Below are 12826 nucleotides of genomic sequence, written 5' to 3'. Positions count from 1 at the left end.
TACTTGCAAATGTAATTTCTTTACTTGTGAATTACTTGTGAATTCTGGCTCTCCCCACTTCCAGGAAGGAGGCATACACTATCCTCTTCCTCTTCTTCTCCATTTTGTCCTCACAATGACTCTGTCAGTTGGGTGAAGTTGAGAGTCCCTGAGTGGCCCAAAGGCCATTCAGCCGGCTCCATGGCGGATTAGGACCGCAGTCCCCCGTGCCCTGTTCCAGCGTGCCTGCCGCTGCACCACACGGGCTCCACGTGCTGTTCTGGACTTCAACCCCCAACCGCCATGGGCAAGACTGCTAGGAGTTGTAGTCTGGAGGAGGCCAGGTTGAGGGAAGCAGATGGGGGAGAGAAGCCTCTCCGTGCTTCGCGCTAGCCCTGGGTGCATTCTGCTTCTCTCCAGCATTGTCGTAATTTCCATGAATGTGGCCCCCGGCCAGTTCCTGACCGTCCCCATTAAAAGAATCTCAAGCGGCAAAGCCGGGCGAGGTCTTCGTCTTGGTCAGGATGCCAAGCGAGAAGGACCCATCTCTTGCGCAGGAGGTTAGTTCCATGTGGCTTCAACTTGCAAACAAGCACGGGTCAACCTTGCCCCATCTTTATACCATGTGCAGTGGCCTTCTTTCAAGCGAAGGGCCAGATCCTGTTTCAGAAGAACATCAGAAAAGCCCTGTGGATCAGACCCAAGGTCCATGTAGTCCAGCACTCTGGACACACAGCGGCAAACCAGCTGCCCGCAGGGTCGCTCGGCATCGCCGCCTCCTCCATGAATCTCTCCAGCCCCCTTTTGAAGCCGTCTAAATGGGTGGCCATCACCACTCTCCACGGCAGTGAATTCCATCGTTTAACGATAGGCAGCATCCTGCCTTTTCTCTCTCCTAAACCTCCCGTCGGTCAGCTCCATGGGAAGAGCTTCAGTTCGAGTGCTATGGAAGAGGGAGAAAAATCTCCCTCGCCACTTTCTCCGTGCTATGCACTATTTTAAACCCCTCTATCATATCGCCTCTTACCATCCCAGCGGTAGGCCAAAGGGACTAAAAACAGCAGCGAGTTTTGCTTCAAGCTCTTAGTGCAAGCAACTAGGCTTAATGGAAGGATCTCAGCCTTTTAGAATGGCAGCAGAGAGAATAGTCAGCCCCCATCCTGCTGGTGAAAGGGGGCTGGGGCCATCTGGGATGCTCCAGAAGGCTGGATTTGCCCCCAGGCTGGCCAGATTTATTTATTTATTTATTTATGTATGTATTTATTTATTTATTTATTAAAACATTTTTATGCCACTCCATTCGCTGAAGCCTCGGGGCGGCTTACAACAGATTTGCCCCCCAAACCTGAGATTCCGCATCCTTGCGTCTGCACACTTGGTTGTTTGCTTGTTTCTTGGAATAGCTGACCTCAGGATACCTCAAAAGAGGAGAAGGAAGCAAGGGGCTTGTTTTAATTGAAGAATACTTCTGCATTAAGTGGCATCAGTGAAACTGGAAAAGTTTGTTTCTGGCCTCGTTAGCAGTTGCAATTCATCACAGAGAACAAAATTAACTAGGCGGCAGGCAATTAGTGTCTGCAGTGTGAACCTAATGGTCCCTGTTTGTGGTGAGCAATGAGACACACAAACTGGTAATCAAGGCATAATTTATCTCGGCCAAATTTTAAGTGCAAGTCCAAGAAGGCATGAGGAGAAGAGGTGGTGCTACGCCAGGTTGCAAAGCTGAGCCAGAGGCTGAGGAGGGTTTGGAAGAGGGGAGAAATGCCACCGAGCAGACTCTCTCGGGGACTAAATATCGGACCCAAGGAGTGCAGAATTGAAGAGGGCCTAGAGACTGACAGGGGTTTCACTTCTAGCTACTACTCCAATTCCTTAAAGAAAAATGATCAGGCCAAATTGTAGACAAGGCTTTGAACTGGCCGAATCCAGTCGGCCTGGGGGCTCCGTTTGACCAAGCCCCCATCCCCAGTCCCTTTCCTTCAACCACTAACTTGTTTGGTGATTTTATTACACCGATAAATTTTGTTTATTGCTTGGCCTGTTCCAGCCGAGTTACGTCATTTGCAGATGCAATGATACACAGGATGAAACGATGCTACTTGTGTCAAAGATGATGCACAGTCTATTGGACGCAGTAGTAAAATATGGATGCAGTATATAAGTGTTTCTTGAACAGGCCAAGAGTCGCTCAATGGGCCCCCAAGCTTGTCTGGACAAGCAGCATGTCAATTCCTCTCCCTAAATTGAAAGCAAATGCCTCTTGCCAGAGGTTTATCAAGTTCCCCTCTCCCCCTGTTGCAAAAGCTGTCAGTATACACAGGAATTACACACACACACACACACACACACACACACATTCCTGGGTGACAGGGAAGGAACAAAGCCGCTTCAGTGAAGCCAACAGTTTCTGTTCTCACCACAAAAGCAGCTCTTATCTAAGGAATCTACTTGGGGAAAGCCACTTCAGGCAACTCTCTCTGGGACTCTTAAACAAACTGAAGGCCACAAGGCCTTCTCCTGGCTCCAAAAGATGATCCTGGCTTTTGGATGCTGGGAAAGTTCGCAGCGCTGCTTGTGGCACCTTACTGAGCGCAGTGCCACTCTTCTGGTAGAGCTCATCCAGCACAGTGGTTTCCTGGCCTTTGCATGTTTCCCCCTCCACCACCGTATTCTAAAAGGTGGGAACCACCCTGCTTCATCTTAGTTACTAGCAGTCAAAGCTTCAAGCTACGGTAAGCCAGGACTGTTGGCCTCACCCGCTGTCACTTCTGGCCTTCCCCTTTTGTAGTTGGCTTCACCCACCACTGGAATGCAGCATCCGAGATTCTGAAACCTGGCCTCAGGCTGCAAGAGCCCGAACACCACTGTGGTAGCTCCTGTTTGCCATAGCGCCATAATTCTGCTGTTCTGTACACCAGCCCTCCCTTCCTTCCATTCTTTCCCCCACCTGCCACATACCAACTCCTGCATTCTTTCTTCTAATCCTATAAACAGCACTAGTGGCTTTGACTTAAAGAGACCACCCACAGAAGCAGGAAGGGACTAGCTACTGCTTTCCTCTCCCTGCCATTCATCTGCTCAAAATGGCAGGCACACACCTACATGCGTACAGAGTTGCTTTTCTGCAGAAAAGTCCGGAGGAGAAGAGATGCTGCAGGGCAATTTTGAGCGCACAAACTGCCGGGCAGGGAAGGATTAGATAGCTGGCCTTGATCCTTCACTCAACCTGAAGTCCCCTGCAACTATTTTCCATGACGAAAGGAAGGCCCAGGGGCTGGAAGATCAGGGAAATGCATGTGGTATGTAGGGCTTTCCTGACAGTAACAGAGGCAGTAAGCCTATGCAAAAATAGGTCGTACAACCTCCAGCATCCTTCCAGCCAACAGTGGGAGACTTATTTCTGTCAAAACATGCATGGAATTGCAGCCTGGAAGGAGAACATAGCTGACAATGGAACTAGCATTTTTTTACCAGAAATAGCTGGCTATAATAAGAAAAGGGAAGTTGTCCAAAGTGGTATAGAATTTGTCCTCTGCTCTGGTTCTAACACTGAGAAGTGATTTATATCCAGCCTTCTGCTGAACGGAGGAGATTTGGGTTAGTTGGACACCAGTTTTGCCGTTGGGACTGAATGAGAGTTTGTTGACTGCTCTATCAAGGCGAGTGTCAGGAGTAGATCCTATCACATCCTGGGGGTTGGGAACTCCTGGCATTTGGGGTTTAGTTTCATATTCATCATTGTCTGGCTGCGGATGTCTTAAACTAGAACATGCATTCTTGCTGTGGTAGCGTGAAAGGGGAAGAGAGAGAAATGAAAGTACCTTCTTTGTATGTTTTGTTATGTCAGAATCCCGGAATCTCAATTTGAGAAGAGGGAATAAAACTCGGGTTCGTGGGAAAGACCAAGCGTCCAGACCATCTGAGGCTTTATTGTATTACCCCAGGGTTCCCGCGGTACTCACGATAATGCATGCATTACCTGGCAGGCAGAGGTGAACTCTGCTGCCAAGCTTCAATACCCTTACAGGGCATTTATAGGTACACAGGTACAGGGCAATTGATGACAGAATGCAGAGATTACAATAAGATTCTGAGGTCATCACATACAGAACAGATAAAGAAATGTCAGTCAATCACACTGTAACAATGAGATTAGTACTGACACTTTAGTTGAGTAACTTGAACCCATCTCCAGGTCTGCTCAGACATGCAAATTCAAGCCACTAGACACTATTCATGATAAGCTCAGACCCCTATCTCGACTCTAAACATTCTGCATGATCAGGGCACATGAAGCCCTCTGGGCTAGCAAAAGATTATTGTAAACTGAATTCCAACAATGACTATTTATAATGTATATTTGGGCTAAAATGGCCTACTGTAGCCTACAGCTAAAGGTGAGAGAAAGGAGCAGGGAAATGCCATTTTAAACAGTGACAGCTTGGTTTTGAGAAGGAAGGCAGGATTTGATCCCACAATGCAAAGGCACACAGGAGTAATGCTTTTCAGACAGGATTTACCCAAATTCTCCCAACAGTTACATTTGAGGAAGCATCTCAAATTAGAGGCTGTTGACCCGCCTTTTATTTATTTATTTTTATTTTAGGGTCTTTTGGACAGTATAAACCACCCCAGCACCCCCCCACCCCCGCCAATGGATTTCCAAATACATCATGGTCTAAAATCTGCACCTGAAGACTCTTGGGATTTGGGTTGTGTCACTGTTCTCTCTTGCAGCTTCTGGGTGCCACCTCCACGTATCTCTGCCTGAGGCACCTGCCTCAATTTGGCCAATAGTAGGACTGGCCCTGATCCCCTAAAACACAGGAAGAGAAGCCACATTGGCTTCTAGAAAGCAGCTGGATCCCCAAAGTGGCAACTCTTTGGTCACAGCAGCTTTTATCAAGGCATCCCCAGAAGGTACAAAGAAGGAAATAAGAGCAAATTAGTCAGAAAATAAAGACCCTCTCTGGTAAATAAGACCCTTTGGAGGTATGAAATTCTTCTTGCTGTCTTACCAGATTTAACTGCTGTGTTGTATTCAGAGTCACTGAGTTCTTCCTTTCTCTGTCTGTCTCTCTTTCTTTCAGCAGTAGCTACTCTAATGCAATAATTAGAGACTTTTATCTGGGGCAATCTTTTAATATAGATGATACTTTAAATGAAATTTAATAACCAGGTATTCCTAATCAGTATCATTTAACAGTCGCAAACCAATCTTGGATTTTTCTCTTTCAAAAGAAAAGCCAGCAAACAGATCATTCTCCCTAATTAATGTTTGTAAGCTGAAACGTGTTCCTTTTTTAAGACTGTGTTTTCTTAATTGAACATCCGTTGGTGCTGACTATTAGAAATGGCATCACAGTCGCTCATATTGGCATGGAAAATATGCTAAGCATATCAACCAGGAGAAGGCAAGAGCTGGATTTCTCAAGACGCTAGAGGTGACCTTTTTCTGAAAGCTTAAAAAAAGAAGAATGCTATAGGTTAGTGGCTGGGATGAAATATTTAGTTCGGTATAATTTTAGATCCTATATTTTGTGGTATGGCGTAAAGAAGATGATCTTTACTGTGTCTAAAACAAAAAGCGGGGGTTACAGAGAACTTTAAAGGATCTCTCCAGGTTGAAAGGCTGGGCATTCAGTGCCATTGCATGTGAGCAGTTATGGGACAACACAGTTCGCATAGTCCTTGTGGGATCCAAGCTGATGGTGACCAGCCAAGAAAGAGATCTTGGGGTGGTGGCGGATGCCTCGAGGGACATGTGGCAGAGCTTGCAGCTGCTGCGAAAAGGGCCAGTTCTGTATCAGGTATAATTAGAAAGGAACTGAAAATAAAACTGCCAGGATTGTACTTGTTGTTGTTAGTTGCGAAGTTGCGTCCAACCCATCGTGGCCCCATGGACAACCTTCCTCCAGGCCTTCCTGTCCTCCACCATCCCCGGAGTCCACCTAAGCTCATGCCGACTGCTTCCGTGACTCCATCCAGCCACCTCCTCCTCTGCTGTCCCCTTCTTTTGCCGTCAGTTGTTCCCAGTGAGTTGTTCCTTCTCATTAGGTGGCCAAAGTATTTGAGTTTCATCTTCAGGATCTGGCCTTCTGAAGAGCAGTCAGGGTTGATCTCCTCTAGGACTGACCGGTTTGATCGCCTCGCGGTCCAAGGGACTCGCAGAAGTCTCCTCCAGCACCACAATTCAAAGGCCTCAATCCTTCAGCGCTCAGCCTTCCTTATGGTCCGGCTTTCACAGCCATACATTGCAACTGAAATCTTGGGGTCAATTGCACTTAGTATATGTGTACAGTTCTGCCCATCTCATCTCAAAAAAGACACTGTCCAGTTGGAAAAGGTGAAGGGAAGGATGACCAGAAGGAACAATGCCTCTCCTGTGGGAAAGGATTACACAAAGTCGGAGACAGTTTAGCTTAGCAAAAAGGTGAATATGAGAGGATTTCATAGTGCTGTAAGCATGGGATAGGATGGAAAGGAAGATATTTTTCTCCCTCTCCCATGATGGTGGATCCTGCGAGATTCAGGACAGGTAATAAGGAAGCACTTGACATAGCGCATCGGTGAAAGGGGGGTTGCTCTCCCAGAGATCATGCTGAGGGCCCCCCACCTGGATGACTTGAAAGGGGGTTGGACAAATTCATGGAGGAGAAGGCCACCAATGCTATACTAGATTTATACTTTGCCTTTTTCTTTTAAGAACTCAAAGCAGCTTACTGCTCTCAGCCTTATCCCCACCGCAACAACCCTGTGAGGCAGGTTGGGCCGAGAGTCTGTGACTGGCCCAAAGTCACGCAGCTGGCTCCATGGCTGAGCGGGGACTCGAACCCGGGTTGCCTGAGTCCCAGCCCTGCGCTCTTAACCACTACGCCAATCTGGCTCTAACCGTCACCAGTATCAGCGGTCGTAGTCCTGTGTGCACCAGGAACACACCTGGAAGAGAGCGATTTCACACACATCCTAAAGGTGGAAGTCCCACCATTAGGACATTTGGCTGGCCAGCTGTGTGATCAGCATCCAGCAGGGCCTTTCTGACGCTCCCTGGCTATTCTTGTGCCACCTGCCCCAGTCTGGCTGGAGCAGCAGCCGTGACTCTGTTTCTGAGAGGGGTGGGAAGGGTGTCGCCTCCCCACCCAGCCGTGAGGAGCCTGTGGCCGAGAGCTCCCTTCCACCAGCCCTCCTCTGACGGATGAGCTAGGAGGGGGTGAGGAGCAGAGCGCTGCGGGACCTGATTCCTGCCAGGACTGAGCGTCCAGTCTTTAGCAACTAACTCCTCTGTTTTTAATCCAGAGCAGCCTGCAGTAAACTCGCTGGGAGTGATGCATTAGTCACCTTGCAGACTCCTGCCTTCTTTGGAATGGTGATTTTACTGGCGCTAAACCCGGGGAAAGCAGCATCTTCTGCTGAGGGGCTCATGAGCTGATGGATGTCTGGCAACTGGACTGTGATCAGTGGACTGTGGATATTCATTGGGACTGTAAAGGCGTATAGATAATTACTGGAACTGCTGCAATAAAAGCTTTTATTGAGACTTCCATCCCAGTTCTGGGAAGTCCACTTTGGGCATTTCTTTTGTGAACACCCATCCTTCCTGATCATTGGTCCTGATGGCTGGGGTTGCTGGGAGGTGGAGTGCAAAAGGACTGCAGGGCAGCAGGTTGCCAACCCCTGGGTTGGCGTGTCTAGGGAGGAACCCTGAGCTGTGTCTTTTGGGGGGAAATCTCGCCACAAATCCCCCTCCCCAGGATGGAAAGGGCAGGAAGGAGGCGTGGCAGCGGGCAGGGAAAGCAGAGGCCACGGTGCACCAGGTTCACAAGTGCTCTGCTCTTGCCACCACCCCCAAAGAGGAAGCCACACCAGGCGGGTTGAGAGGCCTTCACAGCCAAAGGAAGGAGAGAAAACTCTCTCTCATTTCTCGAAGGCTGCCTGGCTCTTGCCAAAGGCGCTTAGGAAGAGAAGAGCGGCAGCAAGGTGGGGGCGCCGGTCCTGTCGGATTGTGCTCTGCATCCTCAGAGGCAGGTCTGAGTGGCGTTTGATGGACTTAGGGTGAAATCCGACCCTTTCGCTTACTATTCTGGAGCAGCTCTGCCTGCCGAGAGAGAGTCTCCGGCCAAAGGCAGAGAGAGCTGTCTTGCATTGCATGCACGCAGAGGGAAAGGAGCTGCTGACTCTCTTCTTTCCTTTGGCAACCCTTTATCTCTGCTTCGTGTCTCTGCTAGCAGTTTCCCCAAGCGCTGAGATGCAGGACAAAAGAAGGCCCTGCATGGTGCCCGTCAATTTTGCAACAGTCCTCTCAAGAGCCAAATCTGTTCATTTCAAACTGGTGCATTTTCTTTGATCCTTTCGTCATCCCTTAATGAGCAACTCTTTCTTCCTTTCCTCGGCTTTCAGATTGGAACGGAGTGGGATGCAAAGGAAAGGATTTTCCGAAATTTTGGTGGACTCATTGGACCAATGGATGAGCCGGTGGGCATGCAGAAGTGGGGCAAGGGTCCCAACGTCACCGTCACGGTCATCTGGGTGGACCCCGTGAACATCATCGCCGCGACATACGACATCCTCATCGAATCCACGGCAGAGTTTACTCACTACAAGCCACCTTTGAACCTGCCCCTCCGGCCTGGGGTCTGGACAGTTAAAATCCTGCATCACTGGGTCCCTGTGGCCGAAACCAAGTTCCTGGTCTCCCCTCTGACGTTTTCCAACAGGCAAGCACTCAGGCAAGGTTAGTAACTTTGCTCATGATAGAGGAAATATCTTTGAATAGAATAGCCATGCAAGTTGTCATCCGGCCAAAGTTTAACATGTCTAACTCTCCACGACTTCAACCAAAGAGCTGAGCAGCTATTTAATTCTTTCCTATTGACTGCTTGGTAAGTGGCCACAGAACATAAGCAGCATGTAAGTAATCTGGGGCAGGTTCATTCCGGAGGAAGAAAAGACACTGCACGGATGCAATGCGAAGTGAACGCATTTTTGAGAGCCAGCATGGGTGTTTGGTCAGAGTGTTGGACCAGAGACCCGGGCCCTAGACCCTGCTCAGCATGAAGCTCCTTGGGTGACTTTGGGCCTGCCACTCCTGCTCAGCCTAGCCTACCTCACAGGGCTGTTGTGAGGATATAATGCAGAGGAGGAGGATTATATGAGCTGCCTTGGGTTCCTTGCAGGAAAAATCCAGGCTATAAATATGGTTGAACAAGGGACCCCAAACCTCCAAGCTGCACTTAAAGTACCTGAGACAATATTACGGCCCCATGTTGGAATCTCAAGCCTAGACAATGGAATCCTGCCCAAAGCATTATCTAGACTTGCAGGTTTATCAGTGGAGTAGAAATGTCCACCCCCTACAAGAATGTAACATAATGCACAGGATAGCACAGCTCAGACTATAAATAGAACAAATTTCAGAGCATAGTTACTTCATTGGCTGGCTCCCTGGCTACCAGAAAAATGCACACACATGCATAATAGCAGCCTTCCTGGTGCACGATACTTTGTAGTCAGCAGCAATATTTTTATAGCTCTCAGCTACCACCCTGCTAAGATTGGTCATGACAGCATTCCTTTAAAACTGATGGAGCTTGTGAAGTCCTTTAAGCAAAACTAACAGTAGCAGGACTGGGATCTAGCAGGAGAGGTGACTACAAATTAAACCTCTACTGGAGGGGCAGAAAGCTCAGCCCGTACCAGAAGAGGGGGTGAGTCTAGCCTAGTTTGGCCCAAGGCTCCCAGGAAGACAGTGGTGCGCCCTGGAAGGGCAGCGCCATATCTGGTTATGCAGAATTGGAGGAGGCGAAGCTTGTCAGGACCGTGGACAGTTCCCTGTGGCAGTTGCTGGCTGGAAGTGACCCAAGGGGTCTTGTTGTTTCAGCAAACTGCCGAGGCCTTCTGAAGATTGACGGCTCTGGACTGTGTTTGCATGTGATTTGCGGCCCAAAAGAAATGTGTTTGATAGCATGCTTGCATTTGAAAAATGACCCTGAAAAATGCACACATGTGCTTTAACTAATGGGAAAACAATGTCAGCACTATTGGTTGGTACCATTAAAATACACTTGAAAATATGCACCAATTTTCATGATAAAACAGAAATACTAAGTTTGCAATCTGTTACAGAATCAAGCCCAAACAAGCTTCCATATGCAATTTAGAGAAGTTCAATGAGCTCGGGTTTTGCAGAGTCAGGTGCCTCTGTTTTTCACATAGTGTGTAATTAAGCTAGCAGTATGCCAGAAATTCACTTGTGGGGGGGTCAAAATAAGGCAGCTGGGCCCCCTGGATTCTGGCCAGTCAAACCACTGGTGCTCACTTGCCCTGACATGAGTCAAGCTAGCATGCAAGTCTTTGGCTTCTAAAGTGGGCCACTTTTTTTTAAATCTGCAGAAATTATGACTGTGATACCCAGAAATTCTCAGAATGTGTGCAATTTACACGCATTGCACCTGGCATTTAAACAAATTGCAGCCAGAAGTTATGCAAATTTCCATGCCTTTAAAAATATATACGCAAATCATGGCATGCTTTAAAAGAGGCAGCTATGAAAAAAAAAACCCAGCTCAGCCCCTTTCAGCTCTCTAGTGGTGGATGCCAAAAGTCCTTGAGGTGGAATTTTGCAGTGTTTCTCCACCAAAATTAATGATGGCCACTAATTTGAATAGCTTTAGAAAGGCATTAGCAACACCAGTACGGGGAAAAAGCAATCAGTGACTTAAAGGCAATGGCTATATAAATCTTTGGTGCGATCGGTCTTGGAATATTGTGCTCAGTTCCTGTCACCTTCCCTGGAAAAGGATATTATTGACCTGGAAAAAGTACAGAGAAAGGCAACAAAAATAACGGGGCTGGAGCAGCTCTCCTGTGTGAGTGGCTGCAGCAACTGGGACTCCTAAGCTTAGGAAAATCGGTGAGTGGTGGGGGAGAGGTAAGAGAGGTGTTTAAAATAATGCACGGTGCGGAGAAAGTGGAGGGGGAGGCATTTTTCTCCCTCTCCTATAACACTCGAACCCGGGGTCATCCCATGAAGCTGGCTGGTGGGAGGTGTGGGACTGATAAAGGGGGTGGCAAGCAAGTTAAACAAATAAAAGGAAGTGCTTCCTCACACATAGTTAAACTGTGGCATTTGCTGCCATGGCCACCAATCTGGATGGCTTTGAAAGGGGGTTGGACACGAGGGAGGAGGCTACCCATGGCTACTGACCTCGCTGGCCATGTGCTCCCTTGGCCCCAGAGGCGGCCTGCCTGCCTGCCTGCCTGCCTGCCGCTGTTGCCCTGGAGCTTGGGCAGGCAGAGGTCTTGCACCCCTCCTGGTTGGAGGATCAGCTGGTGCGCCACCATGTGCATGGAACGCTGGGCCAGATGGAGCTTGGGCCTGATCCAGCAGGGCTTTTCGGAAGTTCTTGGGTTCTATCCAATATCAGTGGCAGTAAACCTACACAGGCCAGTTGCAAAGGATCGTTGAGTGTGAGGACCGTCTGCACTCTTTTCCGCCTTGCTGCTCTCCCGCCCGCGGCACGAGCAAAATGCGCCACCGGATCTGCTCTTCTTCCTTTCTAGGAGAGGCCGAGAAGCACTTTCTCAGTGCAGGCGACCAGATCTTGCCCGTCCTGCCTCCCCAGACTTCACGGCTGAGATGTAATGTTATGCTCCATGCAGAAAAACGATAATTATAAAGTCTCTTCAGCCGTTTCTTCTAGCATTTGTCACTTTGTCATCCCTCATATTATTTAAAGTTATTTTTAATGCTAGAAAAATGCCATGAAACAGTCTGAAAATGCGAGGCACCGAAAGGTCCGTCTTTGTCAGCTGCTTGTGAACAATACAGAGGAAGCTCCCCAGCCGTCAGAGATCCACTTCCAGACTTACACGAACACTGTAATCAGTCCTTATGAAAGGGAAAAATAATAATGGGACTGAACCAAACAGAGCGAGCGATCGAACCAGAGTCTGTGTCCCTTTTCAACAACTTGGACTCATTCCTTCCTTTCCACAGACCTTTAGGGCATCATGCAGAAAAGGGGGACAGGACCATGTGACAGAGGGGGGACTGGTAGCATTATTGATCATTTCTGATATGAACAATTGGAAATATAAAGACAGTCCCCACATATCGTGGGCTAGGGAGGGATGGCCTTTGATTGGTTCACATTTTTAAACCAACAGGCCAAAGCTGCAATTGCATGGAGAACCAAGGAGGTTTTCCTTCGGGTTGCTCCCTTTTCCTTGGTTTCCAGTTCGGACAAGCATGCGGTTTGACTCAAAAATTACTTACCAAATTGAATCTATTAAGGCATATTGTGAACCAGACTTAGTGTATATACATTAAGCTTGCACAATATGTTTGCTAAGGAAAATTTGCATATACAAATAAATGTGCATTTTAAAAAATAGCGGACTGATGCAGAAATAGAACACAACAGTCTGTTCCATTTACATCGTGTCTTTTTTCCTCTTGCAAAGCACTGGAGGTGGCACACATGCCGCTCCTCTCCATTTTATCCTCACAACGACAACCCTGTGAGGTAGCTCAGAGTCAGAGTCCATGACTGGCTCTGAGTCACCCAGTTAGACTCATGGCCAAGTGGGGACTCGAACCCAGATCTTCCAAATCCCACTCCACCACACCCCCTAGGCTATCCCCTCCACGTCCATGTCATCCACACCACAACCCTGTGAGGTAGGTTCAGCTGAGAGTCGGGGGTTGGCGCAAAGTCACGCAATGAGCTTCATTCCTGTAGCAGGATGAGAAACCAGATCTCCGCAGTCCCAGTCCAACATTATAGCCAGGAGACCACACTGAAATTTATTATTATTATTATTATTATTATTATTATTATTATTATTA

General features: G+C 48.2%; 1 protein-coding gene across 1 annotated transcript in view; it reads left to right on the top strand.

The window, feature by feature from the left end:
- XYLT1 (xylosyltransferase 1) overlaps positions 1 to 12826 on the top strand; it is a 127070-nt gene that overhangs the window by 107816 nt on the left and 6428 nt on the right. Inside the window, exon 10 of the mRNA XM_044433280.1 lies at positions 8377 to 8710. Coding sequence (XP_044289215.1) covers positions 8377 to 8710 — 334 coding nt within the window. The remainder of the gene's footprint in view (positions 1 to 8376; positions 8711 to 12826) is intronic.

The sequence above is a fragment of the Varanus komodoensis genome, unplaced genomic scaffold (assembly GCF_004798865.1).
Source record: "Varanus komodoensis strain SLA01 unplaced genomic scaffold, ASM479886v1 scaffold26, whole genome shotgun sequence".
NCBI classification, from domain to species: domain Eukaryota; kingdom Metazoa; phylum Chordata; class Lepidosauria; order Squamata; family Varanidae; genus Varanus; species Varanus komodoensis.
Note: the sequence above shows the minus strand (reverse complement) of the source record. Positions and strands in the feature narration are given on the sequence as shown.